Source organism: Antennarius striatus, chromosome 3 (assembly GCF_040054535.1).
Source record: "Antennarius striatus isolate MH-2024 chromosome 3, ASM4005453v1, whole genome shotgun sequence".
Lineage (NCBI taxonomy): Eukaryota > Metazoa > Chordata > Actinopteri > Lophiiformes > Antennariidae > Antennarius > Antennarius striatus.
Genome location: NC_090778.1, coordinates 21,525,123 through 21,539,410, shown reverse-complemented (window position 1 = coordinate 21,539,410; position 14,288 = coordinate 21,525,123). Strand labels below are relative to the sequence as shown.

The 14,288-nt window shown below is 38.0% G+C and overlaps 3 protein-coding genes across 5 annotated transcripts; 2 read left to right on the top strand and 1 right to left on the bottom strand.

Moving 5' to 3' along the window:
* Window positions 1-329: 329 nt before the first annotated feature.
* On the top strand, window positions 330-6,394 carry rsrc2 (arginine/serine-rich coiled-coil 2). Of its 2 annotated transcripts, none has more exons than XM_068310357.1 (10): window positions 330-467; window positions 1,786-1,930; window positions 2,559-2,599; window positions 3,766-3,929; window positions 4,152-4,283; window positions 4,391-4,507; window positions 4,891-4,976; window positions 5,074-5,333; window positions 5,505-5,594; window positions 5,715-6,394. In XM_068310357.1, exons 1-10 carry the CDS (start codon window positions 462-464, stop codon window positions 5,898-5,900), a joined length of 1,227 nt encoding a protein of 408 aa, XP_068166458.1. In that variant the 5' UTR covers window positions 330-461; the 3' UTR covers window positions 5,901-6,394. The 2 variants fall into 2 exon arrangements, with proteins under 2 accessions (XP_068166458.1, XP_068166457.1); XM_068310356.1 differs by having other exon boundaries at window positions 331-467; window positions 5,071-5,333; window positions 5,715-6,387.
* On the bottom strand, window positions 6,176-12,536 carry si:ch211-110p13.9 (uncharacterized protein LOC562347 homolog). Of its 2 annotated transcripts, none has more exons than XM_068310359.1 (4): window positions 12,451-12,536; window positions 8,043-8,172; window positions 7,547-7,680; window positions 6,176-7,446 (listed from the first exon to the last, which is right to left on the bottom strand). In XM_068310359.1, exons 2-4 carry the CDS (start codon window positions 8,164-8,166, stop codon window positions 6,676-6,678), a joined length of 1,029 nt encoding a protein of 342 aa, XP_068166460.1. In that variant the 5' UTR covers window positions 8,167-8,172; window positions 12,451-12,536; the 3' UTR covers window positions 6,176-6,675. The 2 variants fall into 2 exon arrangements, with proteins under 2 accessions (XP_068166460.1, XP_068166459.1); XM_068310358.1 differs by lacking the exon at window positions 12,451-12,536 and adding an exon at window positions 8,658-8,866.
* On the top strand, window positions 9,403-14,101 carry zcchc8 (zinc finger, CCHC domain containing 8). Its single transcript, XM_068310355.1, has 14 exons — window positions 9,403-9,585; window positions 9,706-9,745; window positions 9,826-9,900; window positions 10,089-10,191; window positions 10,275-10,352; window positions 10,487-10,590; window positions 10,834-10,899; window positions 11,020-11,080; window positions 11,168-11,304; window positions 11,412-11,554; window positions 11,661-11,770; window positions 12,099-12,185; window positions 12,597-12,705; window positions 12,936-14,101. The coding sequence occupies exons 1-14, from the start codon at window positions 9,408-9,410 to the stop codon at window positions 13,787-13,789; spliced, it is 2,145 nt and encodes a 714-aa protein (XP_068166456.1). The 5' UTR covers window positions 9,403-9,407; the 3' UTR covers window positions 13,790-14,101.
* The last annotated feature ends 187 nt before the right edge of the window (window positions 14,102-14,288 follow it).

The window sequence follows — 14,288 nt, the reverse complement described above, 5'->3', positions numbered from 1 at the left end:
GTTGTGCGTTGCCAGGTTTGGTAGTTTCCCCATGAGTGCATGCTCTACCCGTCAAATATACGACTTATCTGACAGAATACACTTAAGAAAAATCTTCTTCTTATTTCAGTGCTAAACTGTGCTACATTTTTGACACTTGTTTAAATACAGCACGATTTAGATTTCATTCGTATTTGTATGAGATGAACGTTAATTAGACAAGACTCAAACACCATTCTTTTCTTTCATTTAGGTCCACCGTAGTGACACTGACTATCACTAATTCCGTGTGACTATTGTGTTGATACATAGCATTGTTGAGTCATCTAAATTTATGTTTGTCGTGAGAATGAATTAAAACCTGGCAACCCAGTGCAAAGTAGCTCAGCCAGACGACGGTTGACGAAGAGCTAGCCGCCTCCTTGTTTCGCTTGCATAGTCAACGAAATAGCTGTATTAATCATACGGTGTGCTTCGGGATTATGTCGGTAAGAACCATTCCATGAAAGCAATCAATATTTTCATATATGTAGAAACAAATCAGCAATGTAATTGTAACTTTGTGGGTTTATTTAATAAAGAGTGCCTTTTGCCCAAGATGGCGGCTATCTTTAGGTAGCTTAGCCACCTAGCTAACGCTAAAATTTGCTTTCTGGAAGTATGAATGACGAACGTGGTGCGGTTAAGCCAACATAGGTAGCATCGTTTTTTTACTGTATGACATGCTTTTACATTGACTACATCTTCCTAAACCCTATAAGTGTACATGTTGGTGGGAAGTATTTTCATGCTACTATAAAACTACTAATGAACAATTTGCTTATTTTGATATTTTAACATGACGTAGTGTCATATAATTTTATCTAATTTAATTGTAATTAAATTCCCATAAACGTTTCCTTTGTTAAAAATTGCTATTACTTTGAGATGGGACTGTATTTTACCGAACTATTATCTACACTGTAGTGCCATTGATTAGCGCATATTTGCACGTTGTATATATAGTGGATTTGAATATCATTAAGTGGCCCATTGGTCAAAAAAAGAAAAGAAAGAACAACGTTAACTGCGAAATTGTTATAATTTCTTAATTTCTGGCCTTATTATACCCTGGTGATTAAACTAAAACACCAGGATGTCATGTGAAGGTTATGTCCACGGGCGGTTCTAGGGTCAGATCTTTTGCGGGGCTCTTGCCGTGAATGGGCCATGTAGGCTAAAAACACGTAGGGCAGAGAAGTGTTCCAATAACATTCTGGCACACAAAACATCATTACTCACACCGTTTTATCATCCTCATCGTTTTGTAGCACTGTAGACCTTTAAAAGGGCTACGACCAATCTTTGGGCTCCTATGAGCAGTCTGTTATAGGTAAAAAGACCCGGTAGAAACACTCACTGGACAAATTAGTTCATGGCTGTTGCTGACAAATTGCGTCTGTAGGAAACAAACTTTCGATTCTTGTCATCACCATTTACAAATTCCTCCTGTCTGAGGTTATTACTGAGCATGCTGAAATCAAAGCAGCTAGAGGGGTGGTCTCATGCCCAGCAGCAGGTGGAATGTTGTCCACAAGGCTGGGGACTTGTCTGTATGTGATTCTTAAACAGTTTATCCGACTTTGAATGAGTATCTCCACGTAATTTGTCTCAGACACCTTGTTTACCACGCCTGTGGTCGATATTCGCCTGTAGAGTGTTGTGAATTACCGTTCCTGCAGGTGGGATAAGCAAGGAATGAGTTAATGAACCACACTGATTTAATGCTCCACACTGATTTAATGCTGATATGTTTTTGTCATTCAGGAAAGTGACAACGACTCAGTTGATCTGACGAGTGCAGTTTCCCCTGTTCATCACAGAAAAAAACACAACATGGAGTCATCCAGATCTCCCAGAAGCTCAAAGCACCACCATTCGCGATCAAGGTCACGCTCCAGGGACCGAAAACGTGAGTATTATGTCAGTTTACAAAGACAATATTAATCATGGCGATGTGAGAGACTTCAGTCCTTAGTTTATCATCACAATAGACAAGTACAGGTATACCTCAGCTTACCTCTTGAATTGGTTCTGGGATATGCGAAGTAAGTCGAATTAGCTTGTCTCCAGACTAAACAAGATTTATTAATAAAAAAAGACCAATGTCTGGTTTGAATATCAGATAAAAATAATAACCCACTCTTTTCAGACCAAGTGGTACACTCATAGTGGTTATCAACCAGTTTTTAATGTAGGCTGCTACTTTAATGGCAAATATGCAACTTTGTTTGGCTTGTGAATTTGTAAAACTGATTTTAACGTCAGTGCTTCACTAGTCTTGAACCTCACCGCACATCACTGCTACTAATATTATTATTATGTGTTTTATTCTTATTGTACAGTAACATGATATTGGGTGCTTTTAATGGTTAACTAGTGATTTTATGCTTGTATTCTCTCGAAAAATAAGCATGATAAAGCTATATAGTAGACTTATAAACACATCAGCAAAACTAAAATGCATTCTTTTTTTCTTGGGTTTCCAGAAATGTTAAAATTTAAATTTTTGTCATTCCTCTGCTTTCTACAATTTCCAGGAGACAGAAAACACAGACGGAGTCGCAGCAGGAGTAAAGAGGTAATTAATACATTGATTTATCTGACTAGAAACACATTTGATGTGATTTTAAAGGGCTCAGGTTGTTGTACTTGTTAGTTTTAAGCCAAGGTGAGTATGTTTTATTCATTTAGATAAGTTAAATTGATTAAAAAAAGTAAGAACAGACATAAGAGATGGGACTCAAATGGAATGGGTCCTTTTTTACCCTTTCTATGTTGATATATCTCAAAAGAAGCTTGGTTATTTGTCATTGATTGTTACCATATTTAATGGTGAAGAGTAGATTTTTTTTCCTTTTTTTTTTTTGTAAAGACTTTGTTTAGATCACATGATAACATTTCTACAATAAATCATACTCAGCGTGCTAATGCACGAAGAGACTGAACTGAAGACGCTGCTGACATAGCAAAATAATATGTCTACTACTGGGACAGGTAACTATCTGCCATTCAATCTCTATTTGTCTCACATTTTCAGTGGAAAAAAGCTGAATGTGTAACTCTTGCATTTCTTTCAGCTAAGGATGGGCATAATTAAACAAACCAATCATTCAGTGAACAGTGCTTTTTCACATCTTGTGTAACTATCTGGGTTTTCCTGCCTGAGCAAATGCTTGCTCATGTCCTTGTTTTAACGATCGGCCACAATATTCTCCGAACAAAATGACAGTTACTTCCAAACCTGTTCACATAACAAAGATGGTGTAAGAACTTGATAGTGTCAAACTTTTCTCGCAAAATAATAAAGAGCAGAAATGCACGGTTGTATTTTGATTAGCTTAGCAATAAACTTACCTATATGCTGGTTGACAAAAATACGGAAGTTTTAATAAGTAATTTGGATGCCCATCCCTAATTCCAGTAAGTCCAGATGAATTTTGGTAACAGCCAGATCAGATTTTGTTTTTGCATGCACTTGATGAAACTGATTTGAGAGGTTCAAAATATGAAGGTTTGATATATTCCAATAATTAAATTGAAAATGATACAATCAAATCAGACTTTGTCATGAAAAAACACACTTTCAAGTACTTTCACTGAATTATATGGTATATGTATCGAGTGAATATGAAATGACAAGGTTTTCAACATGTCAAATTATTTACATACCTCTGCTATAAGCCATGGTACTAACTCTTTTTGTTGCACTATTTTCCTGAAAGAGACAACTTCTTCTTAAAACAGGCACGAAAGAGAGACCCTCTGAAGCCATCCAAATCACACAGAAAAACAGATGAACAACAAGAGCCAGAGAGACTTTCAGCAGAGTATGGAGATGAGAGATCCAGACGCAAAGATGGGAGGCTCTCCAGGGGCCGTAGCTTATCCAGGTCACACTCACGAGAGAGGTTAGTCTTATATGTTAGATTTATGGTAATATAAAAGCAACATCTTACCTAAATTAACAATGATCAATAAAATAAGTCAGGGCAAAAGTTCCTACATTTATCTTTGTACTAATTTGACACAAGTTTAAAAAGTCAAGATATGATCGATGTCCAAGCCAAAGCTTGGGCATCGATCCAGTCAAATCATATTAATAACTTCTTTATACATTATGTTGTTCTCAGACGGAATCATAGCAGAGGTAGGGAAAAACGCCGATCACAATCTCGCAGCCGGGACAAGAAAAAGAAGGCTAGGTCTCGCTCGGCTTCAAGGACCAAACACCGTCATCATAGCAGAAGTCGGAGTAAGAGCAGGTGGGTTTAATGGAAGTGCTTATTGTACTGTATTATTGAACTGACTGCAATGCATGAATTTGTCTTTTAAATAATTTGTTGCTTTTATTTTTTTCTGGTTCCAACAGGGAGCGAAAGAAAAAGAGTGAGAAAGTGCGCAGGAAGAGCAGAAGTAGGTCTGTTAATCCACCTGTCTTCAGGGGCCGAAACACAGCTATGGATGCTCAAGAGGCCTTGGCCAGAAGGCATGTCCAACACTTCACAGGGCATTTATAGAGGACAATCTTTGTTGTTCTCTTTTTCTATCTACGTAAATGCATCCACAGACCTGTGTCAAGTATAAATTTAAAAAAAAAAAAATTTGGTTCACTTTGTTCCTTAGTTTAGTTCAAAAGACTTACTTTGTAATTTCAACTTCCGTTTTTTTCGCCGTTCGTTGTTTTCTTGCAGAGAACTTTGGCATCATTGCCTTTTTTCAAATTTCACTGTTGAAAGGGCAGAATTCTTAGAACAAATTGGCTGATTAACTTGCAAAGAGTTTTGGGTTATATGTCATAACATGACTTTAAGATTATGCAACATAATTTGAAAACAAATGAGTAACAGGACTTTAACTCTTTCTTTCCAGGCTGGAGAGAGCAAAGAAACTGCAAGAACAGAAAGAAAAGGAAATGTTTGAGAAACAACAGCAACAGCAGCAGGAGATAGCTGCAGGTGAGATCTGCTTATTGTGCCTAGGTGTAATTCTTGACCATTTGAGTCAGGATTCCAGTACTTACTTTTGCTGGCTTTTGTGTTTTCTTTCCAGTAGCTGCCCCTATTGCAGCTGTCGCTGCTGCTGCAGCAGCTGCTTCGAGCCCTGGCCTCAATGTGGCAGCCCTCCTGGCCTCTGGGACGCAGGTCACGCCTCAGATTGCTATGGCAGCACAGATGGCAGCACTTCAAGCTAAAACTCTGGCAGAGACTGGTATTGCCGTGCCCAGTTATTATAACCCATCCTCTGTGAATCCTATGAAGTTTGCAGAGCAGGAGAAAAAGAGGAAAATGCTATGGCAGGGAAAGAAAGAAGGGGTATGGTTTGATATAGCAAAAAGTATTTTGCTTTTCTTTAATTTATACACTTTACACCCGGCTTTTCATCATCACATTTTCTCAAGCTTTAAAAAAAAATAAGTACACTTGAAAAAGGTATTTTGATGCAGTTTTACAGTATTTGCACAATGCTTGTCTTTTTTTTTTAAGGACAAATCACAGACGGCTGAATTGTGGGAAAAGCTTAACTTTGGAAATAAGGACCAAAATGTTAAATTTCGCAAGCTAATGGGTATTAAAGTAAGTGAAAGTGTGATACTTCTCTTAAAACCAGTTGCTGTTTGATTCTAAGTTAACCAATCCTATTGAGTGCTGAAACTCATATCTTGTGTTTTGGAATTGGATTTGCTGTCCTTACAGGGAGATGATGAAGCAGAATCTTCTAAACCAATTAATGATGAAGGCATGAAGACTCTTCAAAAGCAGGAGGAAATGTTTCGAAACCTTGATGTTCAGTATGAGATGGCTCGGTCGCAGACACACACTCAGAGGGGAATGGGTCTTGGCTTCTCCTCTTCATTCTCCCGTGGAATGGATTCTGTCTAGTGCCAAACATCGGACATCTTTGTTACTCGTTTGATTATTTAGGACCACCAATTCATTGCCGGCCCTCAAGCTTGCATGGATGTTATTTTGAATCTCTTAATTTATTTATAGAAAAACATCTTACACATGGCAACTTTATGGTGTAAAAAACGCTGAGTTTGTCTCAGTGTTGACTAAAATCTGTACATCTTTGCAAAAAGATGCATCATGTTGACTGGTTGGTAACAGCGATTGACGTAGATATGTGTTAGAAATATTGTGGTAGCTTTTTTATAAACTTCAATGAATATTGATATGTTTTTTTGTTTTAACAAACTGAATGAATATGAAATGTTTTGAGTGAACACTGTTTACATCCATTATTGAAAGGCATCAGAAGTCAATGTATCATTATCAGAATTGGATTTTCCTGATTTGGGGCAAACAGAACAGTGGGCTGTAATGCTTTACGCTTGACATGGATAAAAGTGTTATCAGTTATTTCAAAGATTCTTGAAATAAATTAGTTTTGTGTTGAATAAGGCTTTTCATACAGCTTAAATTTCACTTGTGTGATCTCTGTGTGCTATAACCTTTTTGAAATGGTGTTCATTATAGAGGATCAAAGTGGCACCAAATGTGAACTGTGCAGTAGGAAACTAAATTTCATCCATACACTTTTGGAACAGTCTGCTTTTGCAGCCATCGAATATATTACATGAAATTGCATTACAAAGTTATCCAACTTGAAAGGACCCGAAAGATATGTGACATCCCTGCAAAAGGTACCTAAGTCTTATTTACATATGAGACTGGAGTAGAGTACGTGGGCCACACCAGTAATGAGGTTGTGGTTTGCAAATTCAAGTATAAGGAGGAGGATCGGGTACTCCATGTGTCTTTTCTCCAAAGTAGATTCTTCGCTTAAACCCATCCAATGAAGCAATAGTGTTTGCATAGCTTCTGGAAATAGCTGAGTGGTCAGTTCCTCAGCAGGTGGCATGTCACTAATTCGTTCAATATGATGAACTTTGAAGCCCTCCACCTTTTGGCTGACTTTGCTATTGGCTGCATGAAATTGCTGGCCGAGCCAACGTCCTATACAATTGAGCAGGCAGCTTGAATACACGCATCCCCAGTCTTTGGTCTCCAGCAGTGTCAACACAGTTTCCATCACATCCTTTTCTTCGAGTTTGCCACTGATGTACTGATCAATGTTCTCCAAAAGTACCAAGATTGTCTGGAGTTCTGTGTAGCTTTGCGTCTCAGAAGATAGTTTATCAGACAAGCGTTGCAATTTTTGTCTCACCGTGGAAATAACTTGTTTGTCTTGCTCAGTTTGCAAGCCTTGCTTAGGAGAAGAACAATAATCATGATCTGCTGATTTATCACCTGTGTTGCTGTCATATGCAACCTCAGATTGGCTACCAAGCTGGCACTGCAGAGGTTGTGACATTTCATTCCTCAGGTCTTTATCAATGGAGCTGGATGGTGCCAAGTCAAGCTGCACGCTGAGGTTGTAACTTATTTTCAGAGGGCTGTCATTTATATGTGCTTTCCAGACATCCTATAATGGGAAGGCAATTGTTTATGTAGATATATCAGGTTATACTGTATATGAAAGCAAAACATTTATATTGTAGATACAAACATGACCTGTACTGTACCTGGAAGTTCTCTAGCACATCAAGCTGCTCTTGCTTGTTGTACATTTCAAAGGCTACTCGAAAAAGTCCTTGAATACTATAGAACCAGAGGCTGTTGGTAGCAGTAGGTACCTTCAACCCATGGAACCTGAATGCTATAGAGTGGAAATAAAAAAAACTTCCAGTATTATTGTGTACACATTGATGTAAATCAAGTCTGTGTAATGCCATCAGGTTACAGATGAAAAAAACAAACTTTTTTCTCCATTTTTCAAATGAAATAAATATTTAAGATGCGATTATGTGCGCTAATTTTATTTTTCAACTTTGTCTGAAATTGCTTTAAGTCTGTTCTGGGATAACATCTTCTAACATTAAGAGGATGATTTTAACTCCATTATTATTGAACAGGACTACCTATGGCTGGTCACAAAACAAACCTTGAGAATTGACAAGAAAGGTAAATAATACAATTTAATTTTCGATCAGTGTGTGTACTCTGTTTTGCATAAAATACCTGAGGAAAAGTTTATTTTTGTTGCTAATCCTTTCTTTGCAAACTTTGCATGGTGTCGGGGATGGTTCTCTGTACGGACGTCGGTGTTATAGAAGAGATCAGCTCCGAGATAAAGAGGAACCATTGAACTCTGGAACAAAGAGACATTACATTCAGCACATGAAATCCCCATATAGTGTATTCACTTAACATATAGTGATGAATTAAGAAATTGAACCAGGGGCTTACATTTGCAGCAAACAAAAACTAGTTGATTGATTTTGATTACAACTGGTGGGAAAAATTGGGGATCTAACAAGAAAAACATAATACATTTTAAACCTGAATCGAGATAAATTGTTGGATCACTAATTTTTTTCATTAAACACTGCATTTTTATTTTTTGGGGTGGGTGGGAGGGGGGTACAAAAACTAGCTCACGAATTTTGAGGGGCAAAGAGGAAGTGAACACTAAATACGTCAAACGTGGTGGGTGTTGTTGGTGATGAGGGCCATTTGGTTCCCCTTAATTCTGGAAATTGTGATTTTAAATATAAATCTCCCAAATCACGTGAGGAGGTGAGAATAAACACAGGTATGCGCGCCTGCAGTGACACTTATTGATACAGTACTTACCTTGTTGGGACTCGCCGTCAGTTTGAATGAAGTCAGATTAGCCAAATAAATAAAGCGAATTTTTCGTGATCGTCCATCCCACTGCGGTAAAGTTAATGCAATAGTTGAGCAACTTGACATTACTGGGAGCAAATAAATCCAACTTTTCAGCGGTATATTATGTTGTATAAAAATGTTTTTTTTACCGAAACACAAGCGGAAGTAAAGCAACAACGACTACGTCCACTGCACGGCGACAGAGCTCTGTGTTCATTAATCCCTCAGTAAAATCTTTCAGGCCCAAAAACCGACTGTGAATAAAAGTTCTCCTTTAAGAGTCAAATTAAATTAAATCAAATCAAATTAGTCGACATAATAGCTTCTATACTGCTTGTGACGCTTTTTTTGTAAAATCTAAACGTTCACATTGACGTTGGGATTGTAGGGGGGGGGGGGTTCCTGCAATATGTTGTTTGTTCTCCTTTTAGAACCTTGGCCTATTTCTACACATGGACCATAATTTGACAATGTGTTTCAATAATTTTTATATCCTTATCATTTTTTTAAGTGTCTAGAAGTCTGAGAGGATCAAAGGATCAGGAATAGCTCGGATACTTAAGGGTTTTCTAACCTTTAAAGTAAAGTGTAGGGAATAATTCCCAATGATTTGTCTGTTTAGCACGTGATGCAAGGAGAACCAATAAATGCATGTTATTTATTTTAACGGGATGTACTTCACCTCTGACCTCTTGCGTCGCAAGTTTAGGAAAAATGGCTGACATTGAGTTCGGGGATAATGAGCTCTTTCAGCAGCTCGATGATTATGAACCACGGGCCACCAAACACATTCATTTCACAAATGACGAGGAAGATCAAGAGGACAAGAGCAAGCTCAGGAGCAGGCTTGAGGAGTGTGATGAGTACATAGAGAGACTAACTGAGGAGAATATCCTTCTGAGGGGCGCTCGGTTTGTCAGAGCTGTGGATGTAGCATTAGCTTACCGCTGCTAGTACACAATAAATTGTATTTAATGTGTGTTGTGTGTTTCCTTAATCTGTAAATCACATAAAAATCTAAGAAGAAAACAGAATATATTGACGCGACCAAGGTAATTATTTAAACATGGTTGTGTGCACTTGCCGACAGAATTGATTAGCTTCTCACGGTTGTTTTGTTTTGAGTTTACAGCAACATCACAATTGAAGATGTGAACTTAGACGGACCAGTTCTTCAGATTCTTTACGCCAACAATGCTATTTCAAAGTAAGTATGTTTTTGGTTTTTTTTACTAATCAAATCCAGTACGATTGTTGAATTGAGCTTTCCGTTTCGCTTTGAAACTCCTGCCTACGCTGATTGTCATTTTGAAATTGCAGTGGTAACATTCAGCCACAGCCTAACTACCATTACACGTTAGGAAGATTATGACTAAAAACCACATGTTTCCACAGGCAGTGTCGTCAGGAATTAGAGGATTGCATCTGCAATGTGATTTTGAAGCACCAGAAACAAAGACATGAAAACACAAAATCCGCCTTTCAGATGAAACCTCAGGTATTTGTGCACAGCCTGTTTTGCTATGATTATTGTCAATACAGGGTATGACATTGCTAATAGGGTTTTTATCCCCTTCAAAGAATTCGGCTTTTGCTCTGGATGAAGATCCACAGAAGTCTCTAACCAGTAGTGTCAGAACAACATCAGAAGCTTTCAAAGTGAGCATTAACTGTTATAAGATGTGGATTGCTTATTGCACATTTTGCCTTAGAAAAATACAAACTAATAGGAAGTTTACAGTGTACATACTGTAATAACACAATATTTATAGTATTCTTTTTTTCTGTCTTAGGTTGTTGGAAGTGTCTCATATTTCATGACTTTCAGTCTTGATAAGCTTGGACAGCCTCTGGTGAATGAAAACCCTCAGTTGACTGATGGATGGGATGTTCCAATGTATCTTACAGATGTGTAAATTGACTCACAGATCAAAATCTATATTGACAGTCTAGTTTATGGAGTTGTTGTTTGAACATTTGTTGTACACAGAGAATAGTTTTGCCATGAAATCTTCCCTTTGCAAGGAAAGATGGCCTGCTTTTAAAATGGACTTTAGAAATGTTTGGTACATTACCGTTGAAAGACAATTATGTTAATTTATGCTTTGCACAAACAAGCATTTCCTGAATTGTTGCAAAGTTACATCCAGGTTTTCAACCAAATTGTTGGCACAGACGGACAGGAAGTGGAAATGAAAGACAAAAGGTATGTCTGAGGTTTTTAATAAAACTATTATTCAAATTAAGTTTTTGTTTTTGATTTTCTTTGCCTTTTCGATATGTAACAAATAGCGTAATATGTCCATGACTGATATCTTTATTGCAGACCCAAATCATTGTGTTTCAACTGTGGTTTGAGTGGCCATCAGCTGAGAGACTGTCCTAAGGTGAGAACAGCTGAGCATTTTCAGGGTGTAACACAAACTCTATACAAGCGCTTGATTTATTACACATATGCTTTTTAAACTTCGTAGCCCAAAGACATGGCTGCGATTAATGAGCGAAGAAAAGAGTTTAATCAGAACAACAACCAGGCCATTCAGAGTAACCAGCGATACCACGCTGACAAGGTGGAAGAACGGTTTGCTAAATACAAGCCTGGGGTTATGAGGTATGTTGTTTTTTTTAAATAGACATTTAATCACATGTAATATCTGTTGTAACGAGTAAATGTTTATTGTGGTCATTTAATTTGTACACTTCTGTGCTTTTGAATAGTGTTGAACTGTTGACAGCTCTGGGAATTGAATACAACACCCTCCCACCTCTGATTTATCGCATGAGGCAGTTAGGATACCCACCAGGTTGGCTCAAAGAGGCAGAGATGGAAAACTCTGGCTTAACACTATATGATGGAAATGGTATGTTTTAAATGAAGTGGATTATTTGAGGATAGTACTGCAGAAAATAACAATTGTTGGAACTGAATTGTTTATTGAGATTAATTTATATTTTTCTGTTTCCTAGTTTCAAATGATGATAGTAAAAAGGACAGTTTGCACGACATCTCTTACGATGTTTCCAAATTGATAGATTTCCCAGGCTTCAATATACCTGCACCAGGCAAAATGAAAGATGTAAGTCTTAGAATATTATATTTTTTAATAATTTACGTGAGTATACCTTTAACTGAGTTTGTGTAGGGTAATTAGTTTCCCCTACTCAAAATTTCATATTTAAAAAAATAATTTGTTTTATTTGTAGCTTGTTTTTCTCAGATCAGAAAAAATGGAAATCAGTGCAACATGTCATGATTTTACTGTGCTAGAAATATTAAGTACTTGATTTTGCAAATACTGTAGTGTAGAAGCATTCTGGGTTTTGTGTGTATAATTTGTCTATCAAAAGGATTCAACATTATTATGGGTGAGTGAATGTCTTATTTTTATTTTTTCTGCCTTTTAGGAATTTATAAATTACGGTTCTGTTCCAATGCAGCCCAATCATATGAAGGAAAACTATGCAGCTTATCTGTCCAGCAACTACCCGACGGTAATTATCATTAACTCCCCCAACTGATAAGGTTTTTGTTTTTGTTTTTGTTCAAACATAGTCCACAAATATTTTTTACCACATCTTTAAAGTCTGGTGTGAAGGGTTTGATTGCAGTTTTTGGATTTTAGCCAATTGAATTACCGTTTTCTCTCCCTTATGTTTCAAATTTTTGAGGGGTGACCTTAAAACTTGGGAAAAGGTAGAGTGCAATGCTATCTAAAGCAGTTAATTAGACTACCCTGGGATGCCATAAGACACTTACACATTACACTGTACTGTTCTTTTTTCATTCCAGCCTTTGTACCTTAATCTTTCCATGGGACCCTGAAGAAGAGAGAACATCTGATGTGCATTTTGAATTGAGCCCATAAGAACTGAGAATCCACATTTGATTCTTCTTACCCACAGACTAGCTCCACCTGCAACAAGAGACACCGTGAGTGTGACTCATCGCCACAGCAAAAGAAGAGGAGCAGGTCAAGTCCTAATGACAGCTCAGATATGGATATCGAGTCTGGTAACTGTTTTTAATATCCTTTTAATGTCCTTCAAGTCATGACAGTTATCTTTTTCAGTAGCTAATAGTCAAAAGGGCAATACTAAGCAAATTTTCTTGACCACAAAATTCACTGTTGTGATACTTTGATATGTAAAATACTTACAAGTCTTCTAATTGTATTCAAACTTGAAATGCAGAATAATTCCCAGTAATATTTTGCTGATGACTGTATTCATGTCTGTATTCAGATCCAGGAATACCTTATCCTCCTGACTTCCATTTCCAGCCTCCATTTCCCCCTGGCTCACCTTGTTTCAGTTCACCCCCTCCACTACCCCAGGGCACTCCCCCTGCTACGCCTACTCCCCCTCCACTCCCTAAAGGCACACCGCCTCTCACACCCACCAATGGCTCTCCAGCCACGCGAGGGCGCAACTGGGTAGAAGGTGATGAGGCTGTGGGGGGGACAGAGGATGATCTGACATTGGAGGAACTGGAGGAGCAGCAGAGGATGATCTGGGCAGCTTTGGAAAAGGCTGAAACTGGCAATAATAGTGACTGCGAGAACCCTGGAATGGGAACACCTGCTATCAGTTCTCCAAGTCCATCCACACCCACCCACGTGGATACAAAAATGGAAGAAGAAACAATGGGCACATTAAAACCTGCAGAAAGTTACGATACCTGTGCAAATCAAAAGGAATCTGTTGCCCAGGAGGTTCTCTCTCACCACCTAGAGATGACAAAACAACAGGAGGACAGTCCTCAGAGCCCCGAACCCGTCAATAAGCAAGAAGACAAGCCTCAGAGTCCTGGACCAGATAAAGTCAAAGATGACAGCCCCCAGAGCCCTGATCCAATCAAATCCCAGGAAGACAGACCGCAGAGCCCTGTTCCTGATTCAGGAGTGACTGGAGACTGTGCTTCTCCAGAGCATCTTGAAAAGATAACAGCTGTTCCTCATCGGAGCAACTTTGCAGCTGGCATTGTTCCATTTGAAGACACACCTGAATTCACTGAGGTTGCTGCATCCACAGGGACATACCTTAAGATCAGAGACTTGCTGAAAAGTTCCCCCAGAAATTTGATTAGGAAAAGTTAAAAAAATCAAGAGTTATTATCATTTTTAATAATGCATGACCTTTTAAGCCAGTCTTGTTTTACATTTAGCTGAACATATGTGTTATATCTGTATTTGATCTCCAAGCATACAATTATATGACGTAAAGGAGGGATGTGATTGTATATTTTGACCAGCCTTAGTTTATTATACCAGTAGCAGTAATCCAGCATGTAATTATTTTAAATTTGTAAGATGGTTACCTCCTGACATCTACTCATTTAAACATGTATATATCTTTTTCTATTTTGGCTCCAGCTTGAATTGCTGCAAATTAAACATGCTTGGATTTGATTGTGTGGATTGTTTTTCGCGTACCCTTGGCAGGACAAGTTTTTTATTTTATTCTGTCAACAACAGCCTTGGTCAACACGTTGCTTTGTTGCCAAACTAGTGGTGGAAGATTCCCTAACCTTTTAGGATTACCATGACCTTGCTGAGTGTCAAACATTGCCTTGAAGTCATAGTTGAGGGTAAAAAA

Coding starts and splice junctions, on each gene's coding strand:
- rsrc2 (XM_068310356.1), top strand. Junction 4,284..4,390: donor AGAAGTCGGAGTAAGAGCAG/GTGGGTTTAATG, acceptor TGGTTCCAACAG/GGAGCGAAAGAAAAAGAGTG. Junction 5,595..5,714: donor GCAAGCTAATGGGTATTAAA/GTAAGTGAAAGT, acceptor CTGTCCTTACAG/GGAGATGATGAAGCAGAATC.
- si:ch211-110p13.9 (XM_068310358.1), bottom strand. CDS start 8,777: ATGTCAAGTTGCTCAACTATTGCATTAACTTTACCGCAGTGGGATGGA. Junction 8,173..8,657: donor TGACGGCGAGTCCCAACAAG/GTAAGTACTGTA, acceptor TCTTTGTTCCAG/AGTTCAATGGTTCCTCTTTA. Junction 7,681..8,042: donor AAAAATAAACTTTTCCTCAG/GTATTTTATGCA, acceptor TCCACTCTATAG/CATTCAGGTTCCATGGGTTG.
- zcchc8 (XM_068310355.1), top strand. CDS start 9,408: ATGGCTGACATTGAGTTCGGGGATAATGAGCTCTTTCAGCAGCTCGAT. Junction 10,591..10,833: donor GATGGATGGGATGTTCCAAT/GTATCTTACAGA, acceptor ATTGTTGCAAAG/TTACATCCAGGTTTTCAACC. Junction 10,900..11,019: donor GTGGAAATGAAAGACAAAAG/GTATGTCTGAGG, acceptor TCTTTATTGCAG/ACCCAAATCATTGTGTTTCA.